This window comes from Oryzias melastigma, linkage group LG4 (assembly GCF_002922805.2).
Source record: "Oryzias melastigma strain HK-1 linkage group LG4, ASM292280v2, whole genome shotgun sequence".
NCBI lineage: Eukaryota > Metazoa > Chordata > Actinopteri > Beloniformes > Adrianichthyidae > Oryzias > Oryzias melastigma.
Genome location: NC_050515.1, coordinates 5,522,908 through 5,531,536, shown reverse-complemented (window position 1 = coordinate 5,531,536; position 8,629 = coordinate 5,522,908). Strand labels below are relative to the sequence as shown.

General features: G+C 38.5%; 1 protein-coding gene across 1 annotated transcript in view; it reads left to right on the top strand.

Moving 5' to 3' along the window:
- Positions 1-8,629, top strand: part of agbl4 (ATP/GTP binding protein-like 4) — a 408,857-nt gene that overhangs the window by 381,093 nt on the left and 19,135 nt on the right. The window contains exon 11 of the mRNA XM_024278670.2: positions 3,936-4,098. Coding sequence (XP_024134438.1) covers positions 3,936-4,098 — 163 coding nt within the window. The remainder of the gene's footprint in view (positions 1-3,935; positions 4,099-8,629) is intronic.

Here is an 8,629-nt window from a genome sequence, read left to right as displayed (position 1 = left end):
ATAAGAACCTCAGCCGATAACAATTTAGCCAAAAATGTTAGCATGTTGCTAAAATATTAGCTAAACTCTAAATCAGCATAAAAAAACCTCAGAAAATGATAAATTAGCAAAAAATAGTTAATGCGTTGGTTAAATACTAGCTAAAATCCAAAATAGCTTAAAATTCCTCAGTAAACTAAATTAATCAGAAACGTTAGCATGTTGCTAAAAAAAACTTAACTCTAAATTAGCCTAAAAAACCCCAGCTTGCTAAAATATTTGGTAAACTTCTGTTTTGTTTTTTTTTAATTACTATAAAATATGAAAACATAGCCCATTAATATATTTAAAGGCTTGACGCTAATCTACTTAAAATGTTGAAATTTGAAGATTTTCTCATTGATTTTCTATGTGGCATATTTTGCTCGATTTTTCAAAAACTATAAAGTTTATGAAAGTATAACTGAGTTTTTAAAATGTACAGAGAGTAGCAGGAGAATCACTATAGTGTGAATGCTTACTAAACATTGTGAGGCGCTGTAAGCTGGCGGGAGAGAATGTACACAGAGGGATGATGGGAAGTCAGAGGAGGGTTACTCCAAACCAATAGTCCCGCCCACAACTCAGAGATGAATTTCTAATGAACTCTTGCTGCTCTGCAGAAACTATGTTCTAGAAAACGAAACGTTTTTGTGATTTTGGCTTTAAAACAGCACCATCATTATTAAAAAACACTTCTTTGAAAGATGATTGGAGTGAGATTCGTTCCTCTTGCACATACGGCCTTGTAGGCCCTCACCACCGCTAAAATCTGGAGTGCTTCATTTCTTCCTTTCATGCAAACGCTTTGAAACAATTATTCCTCACAGGTTTTCAAGTATTTTCTCTAAATCACAGTTTGACTTTTATGAAGACAAACTCAGTTTGGGAAAAAGAAAATGTGTCTGAAAGTCCTGATTGAATCTAATTAATGGAATTAAGAGCAGGTGTACTCCAATCAGTATGAGGAAGGGTCTCAAGCATCTCTGATGGCACCAGAATATAATTACGGGTGATGAAAAAGAGCGAACGATGGAGACATTTCTGTCTTTCATTAGTAATAAATTACAGAAATGCCACTTTAAGTTTGTTGTAACTTTGTAATTGTAGAAAAAAATCTGAAAGTCAAGAGCTGGAAAGTCTTTGAGAAACCCTCCGAGGTCACTGGGGAGCAGAGACCTGCAGAACATCCAGATGCTCTGGTGGACGAGTCCAGGTGTTCTGCTGAAGACTCATCTGAGATTGTTGAAAGTCTTCTGCTGGAGCTCACACGCAGAGCCTCTCCATTCATTACCCACTTTCCTCTCTTCCTGTGACCTTCTTTTCCCTCAATGACAGTGGCATTTCATAACAGAACCCATAGTACGGAGTAACCTTTATTGCCTATTGACACTCGGAGAGCATAAGAGAAGCCAGATGTTCGCCCACATGTGCATGAAAATGTCATTCATTGTGCGTGTCCGTGCAGCAGGGATGGTTACGGAGTGAAACTCCATTTCAGGAGGAACTCTTCCTCTCTTCCTCTCTTTCTTTCTGTGTTTGTATGGCTTGAGTGACAGCTGGCCCAGGGGTCATATCCCTTACTGCGCTTTTGTCCCTCTGCCCATTCAGCACTACCTAAAGCCCAGTGCAGCAGCAGCACAACACAATCACGCCAAAATCCCACCGGTGGCTGCTAAGTCTGCATTTCAGCAAGTCACTGCTGTGCAGAGAAATGACAGAGAAAGGGAAGTTTTTTCAGCACTCTTCCCAAGACGGCGGCGCATTGTGCGGTACAGCTGACACGCCCATTTACAACCCGAGTTTAATGACAGGATATGAAGCTGCTGAAATGGGCTGGTTATTCACAAAATGAGGGACGGTACGCCCATTCTTTCTTTATTTTAACTCACATCCGTCAAAGTCAAGGGCCGGGGGCCGGATCCGGCCCTCCAGGTAGTTCTATCCGGCCCTCCAGATCATTTTATTTTATTGTTATTAATGACCCGATGTTATCTTGCGCTCATTTCTAGCTTGTATAGTTTTGACAAAATATATTTTTATGGAGAGTAAAATATTGAAAGTTATTTAAGGTTTAATTGATTTATTCTGGAATAATATTTCTCCCTTTTTATTCATCATAATTATTGTAAAGTTTTAAAAATTGTCATTCTGATAACTTTTTAGACTATTTTGGCGTATACTAAAATTTTGTTGGCTAATTTGGCAATTAGCTAAAATTTCAGCTACATGGTAGCTGTTTTGGCTAATTTAGGCTTTTTATTTTTAGTTTTTTAGACTGTTTTGGAGTTTAGCTAACATTCCAGCTACATGCTAGCTGTTTTGGCTAATTTAGGCGTCTTTTTCTATTTTTTTTAGGCTATTTTAGACTTTAGCTAATATTTCAGCTACTTGCTAGCTGTTTTAGCTAATTTACTCTCCTTTTTTCTTTTTTTTAGACTATTTTGAAGTTTAGCTTTTTTTCAGCTACAAGCTATGTGTTAACTTAAGTTTTTTGTTTCCTTTTGGGCTAATTTGGCATTTAGCTAATATTTTATCTGGCTATCAGCTTCAGCGTTTTCAGATGTTAGCTCCAGTGTTTTTAGCTATCAATTTTAGCATCTTCACATATCAGCGCTTTAATCTTCAGCAGCCATTATCTCAGGTAATGCTTTATTTCTATTTCATAATTATGTTAATTTTTATGATTTTAAAGTTTTAAAAACTTAGTTTTAGAGTGTAAATAAATGTTTATCCCATAACCCAAGGTGTGTTTTAGATTTTACCCCCTTGTGCGATTAAGTTTAACGCCCCTTGTTTATCTGATTATTCAGTGACAGAATTTGTAAAACAAGAGAAAGTATGTGAACCCTTTAGGAGTACCTTAAGTTCTGTTTGAATTACACATCTTGTGTTTTTTTCAATTTTTTTTTTAACTCAAAATCACAACGATAGAGAACAACATTGACTGCTTAAATCACACCAAGATATGTTTTATGTTTTTTATTGAACGCAATTTTGCGTTTATGCCTAAAACCAGGTAATTCAAAAGGAATATTGAAAACTTTAAAAAATTGAAAAAAAAAGTAAATTTGTGAAAAAAAACAACCTAAAACTGGACATTTTCAATATAATTTTTTCAATTGTTCAATTTTATTTTTTCACATTTTCAATAATTTCTTCAAATTTTCAATATGTATTTTTGAGTTTAAAAGTGCTTTCAAATTTTATTTATTAGTTTTTTTCAAATTTACAACCAGTTTTTTTGTTCAATTTAAGCAGATCCTGATTTGACCCCAAACAGGCCATGCTATAGTCAAATCTGTAATTTTTTTAGCACATTTTGGAAAAGTTTTTTCTTCAAATGTGAATAAAGTCAAAGATTATTTTCCATCAGTTATGTTTATCACCTTTTATGAAGATTTTAAGGAAGATTCATGTGTTGTTTCGATTGAGAGGAAACCTCCTGGTGGAATAAAAGTAACTTTCAGTCAAATTTTTCCAGAGTTATGAATAATTTTGGACAGAAACACTGATTTTTTTTGTTCTTTTTGTGTCTGCCTCCTCTTTAATGGTCACAGTGGCTATTTGTTGCTGAGTCCATGTTACGCCATTGGAAACTATAAAGCTTTATGAAGCCAACGGGAGCTATAAAGTGGGTTTTCTTTTACGACTCCATCTGTAAGAATAATGTAAATCTAAAATTTGGAGTCGATGGTCACATCATCTCCATTTTTCCAGCACTTCTTTTCAAACGAAACGCTGTACACTCTGTGATGTTTCTGCAAAATTAAAACTAAATAGCTTTAGAAAATAATTTTTACTCGTTTGACTGGCTGTAGTTCATTCTTCTACTTAAAATTTGTTTGCGCAAATCCTTAAAAACCTGAAGTGTCGTCTCCTTTGATGAACGTCAGTTTTCTTGTTTTTTCCTCCAGTCCAACACCTCCTTTAACCGGGATGTGGTGAAGGCCGGGACCGGCAGGCGCTTCCTGGGTGGACTCCTGGATGACACCTCCTACTGCTACACCCTGGAGGTGTCCTTCTACAGCTTCATGACCGCCGGCAGCACCGCCCCGGTGCCGTACACCGAGGAAACTTGTATCTTTCGTCGTCTGCTCAGACTTCTCTTATGTCACGCAGCCGCTACATACGCTTCGTAACATTTGGTCATACATGAATGTACGCGGGAAAAAGTGAGAAAAGTTGTGTTTTCATGTGAAATTTTCACAGATGTATCACGAATGAACCAAGTTAAAACCACGCAAAGAACACTTAAATGCGAGCTTTATTGAATTTCTTCACAGCCAAAAATAGATCCTGTCAGGACCATGGACAGCACCTGTCGTTTGGCCTCACAATACTTTGTTTTAGTGAAACAGTCGGATTCTTCTGGTCCGCATCAGCGCTAATTCAACAGCTAGGCGCTAGTCGCACCTGGAGATCCACGAGAAGGGCCCAGAATCCACGTCCGCCGAACCCGGCCCCTTCCCACCATTCCTCTTCCACGTGGCAGCTGGACGATAAAAGCCTTAGACAAAAGCCACAAAACAACGACAAAAGCCACAACGCTAAGACAAAAGCAGAAACACAACGATAAAAGCCACAACACAACAACAAAGCCACAGCGCTAAGACAAAAGCCTCAACACTAAGATAAAAGCAGAAACACAACAACAAAAGCCACAACGCCAAGACAAAAGCAGAAACACAACAATAAAAGCCACAACGCCAAGACAAAAGTAGAAACACAACAACAAAAGCCACAACACAACGACAAAGCCACAGCGCTAAGATAAAAGCCTCAACACTAAGATAAAAGCAGAAACACAATGACAGAAGCCACAACACAATGACAAAATCCACAATGGTAAGACAAAAGCCACAACACAACAACAAAAGCCACAATGCTAAGACAAAATCCACAAAACTAAGACAAAAGCCACAACACAATGACAAAATCCACAAAACTAAGACAAAAGCCACAACACAATGACAAAAGCCACAACGCCAAGACAAAAGCAGAAACACAACAACAAAAGCTACAACACAATGAAAAAAAGCCACAACACAACGACAAAAACCACAACAAAATGAAAAAAAGCCACAACACAACAGAAATGATTCACAATGGAAATGAATATCTTACTTTTTTTAAGTTTCATTCAGTTTTAAGCGATTGAATTGTTTGAATCGTTGAACAATAACCTGAGAGTGGATCTGTTAGCCGGGCAGCCACAGCGGCGCATGCTAGCTCTGTCAGAACCAGTCGCAGCGGCTGCGGTACTCAAGCCCTATGGTGATGATGTTTTTATTTCAAATCAAGACAATACTAAAAAGAACACAATATTTAGTTGAAAGAATAAAAAAATGACCCCCCCCCCCAGCTTTATTTTTATTTATCTCCTCTCTGGTTGATGTTCAAAGTTTAGAGCATCACCAATAGCTTGAAACTGAATGAAACTTTAAAAAAAGTCAGTTATTTATTTCCGTTGTAAATCTTTTCCATTATTTACTATTTCTGTTGTGTTTTTTTGCCTTTATCTGAGCCATGTCGGCCGCCATACAAAAAACAGAAATTTCATGCATGGAAAATGCACAAAATATACATAGTGGCTGTGTGACATTTCCTCTACACAAAAACTCGCATCCTTTCTGCAGCAACAATCCCCGTCAGTAATCAAGTCACTTGAGTTGTAATTTGCGTGCCTGCTGCGGGTGTGTACGCATGCGTGTGTGAACGCGTTTGGCAGGTCATGTGTATTCACCAGGAAGCCAAGTTGCTCTTTTGTCGCTCGCCGTTGCAGCAGATGTGTAGTGACAGAACAGGGTGTGATATCTGCGTCTATTGATTTCAATTACAAAGGAGAGAACAGAGAGGAGCCGGCGCCGACACATGTAGCGGCGTGCGCCGACGCTTTTTTATTGCAATAAAAACACGGAGACAAACAAGCGTCGTGTCAGAAAGACTGGAGCACAATCGGGGGATTTACCGCCGGAGCCGAAGGTCACGGGCGCCATAATGGAGGAAGTTTTCCTTCCAGTGACCTTCTCGGGTCTGAGAAGCTCCTGAGTGAAGCTCCTGATCTTCCCGATAGACTGAGAGAGGAGAGATTTAGAGAGTGATAAGGACCCTACATATGGAAAGCATGTGGACTCGTGCACAGACTGAAGGTGGAGCGGCGCAGCACAAGTGCCCTCTAGTGTTCTCACCGACTCCTCCATAAATGAGAAAGCTTTTTGAAAAGGAAAATACATTTTAGACGGAGAATTACTGGAAATATTTAACATATTTGATGATAAATTAACTTTAAAATAGCTTTTGCACTAAAAAAAGTAAATATTTTACTTTTTTTTTTAAGTAAATTTTAAAAGGAAGGTCAAATTCTGATTTTGTGGGAGGATTGTTTCATTTTTTGGTCCAGGTGTGGATGTTTTTCGGGGTCTGATAAGGTAGAAGACCACAGAGGAGGAGGGGGAGGAGCTCCGCAGGGCGGGCAGGCGGCGCGGGGACCCGGTGTAGAGCGGAGATTGGGGTCAGGCAGGTTGAAGGAACAGGCCGTGTCACTTTTTACGCCCCAGCGGTCTGCTCGATGGAGCGTGTAAATCATCAACAGAGACCTTTAGCACCCCGCCCCCCTCTCGCTGATTTCCTCACCTGGCGCACACAAACACACACACAAACTAATACATGACAAATAAATAATGCCCTTGGCCCCTGACTCCCTCTAAATGTGCCGGCCTCACCTTTTCATCTCGGCCGTCTCGCCGTCTTCACTGCGGGGACTCGCTGCAGCCAAAATTGAAATCTTAACCTTTCCAACAGCCCAGACTTTTGTCACAGTTTGAAGGTGCTCATGAAACGCCGTGTGCGGTTGTGTGTTTGTTTCCTTCCTCCCTTCTGTACGTCGTTCTTTCCTCTCGTCTCATTACCCACAACATAAAAGCTCATTATATCACGTCGTCAAGCTGAGACTCGGTCTCTGTCTAGTCGGATCATCATTTAACATCCACAGAATCTGTTTAGAGCTTCCTGGGTTTGTGCACATTTTAAAGAGTTCTGTTGTTCGTTTTGTTGCTTCGTCTTTGGAGCTCAGATTGTTGAGACATTTGAGGCTGTAGCGGTGTCCAAAAGTGCTTCTTTTCCCAAGTAGAAGCTGTAGCGACAGCGCTGGTTATCCTTCGACTTAATTGTGGCACATTTCTTCACATTGGTTTGAATTTAAATTCAAATATTGTGTTTTTGTTATTGCACAACTTTTAAAGATATTAAAAAGTATAGTTTTAGCATCTTTTTGTAGCATATTTCTTTTATTGGAGGACAAATATAAACAGTGTTAAGATTAAAATTTTGTTTCTGAGCTTTTCTTTATTCAAATTGTGATACATTAGGAACGGATGAAAACCCACGGCTTGAAAAGGCTCGGATGTGGGCGGAGCCAAAGTCACCTTGCTCCGCTACAATTCTAAAGCATCCACTTGCAGACAAATAGATACACTAACGTCTGTCTTAAAGCTGTTTTACTGGATAGCTTCAATACTGCTCATCATATCATTTTTATTTTTTTGGCTATTCTAACTCTGGAACAACATAATTGCTTGTTTTTAAGTCCTCTCTTTAAATCAACTTTTTTAATTTATATTTTAATATGTAGTGACGAGGTTCCCTCTCTTTATTTTATCCCACCACATTTTAATTAATTCTCTTTTATGTCATGTTTTTTATATGTTTTGGTTTAACTATGTAACTTTGTAAGCATTTCCTTGAACATTTTTAATCTATTTTTTTCTGATTCTTTAAATGTTTTTATTCTATTATCTTATTACTTTTCACTTGTGCATGGACAATTTAAGTGCTTTATAATTAAGTTTATTATTATTGTTATTATGAACAAAGGGCTGATAGGAAGAACCATTAGTGCCGCCCACGACTTAGATTAGGATTTCTGATGATTTCCTTCCAAGCTGCAGAAACTATGTCTTAAAAAAATGACACAAGCTTTTTAAGAATTGCTAAAACATCATCATCATAATTAAAAGACCTCTGGGAATGATTTTACAATAGAAAAGTTGGAGTGAGACTTAGAACCAATGTTATGCATTTTTCAAGCACTAGCAGCCAAGCGCTAACATGGAAGACCAACAACTATTGATGACATCATCAAACGGTAGTCATGTCAGGATTTGAAGACCCTATAGGGCAGGGGTCCCCAAACTACGGCCCGCGGGCCGGATCCGGCCCTCATTCGCATTCGGCACGACCCCCCTAACTGTTTTGGCTAAACTAGACATTTATCCAGTTTTTTAGGGTAATTTGGCATCTAGCAATATTTCGGCTACATGCTAGCTGTTTTAGCTATTTTAGTGTTTTTCAGTTTTTTAGGCTATTTTGAAGTTTAGCTAATATATCAGCTACATGCTAGCTGTTTTGGCTGATTTAGTCTTTTTTTCAGTTTTTCAGGTAAAGTGGCATTTAGCTAATATTTCAGGTACATGCTAGCTGTTTTGGCTAACTTAGTGTTTTTTTTCTGTTTTTTAGGCTGTTTTGAAGTTTAGCTATAATTTCAGCTACATGCTAGCTGTTTTGGCTGATTTAGTCTTTTTTTCAGTTTTTCAGGTTAAGTGGCATTTAG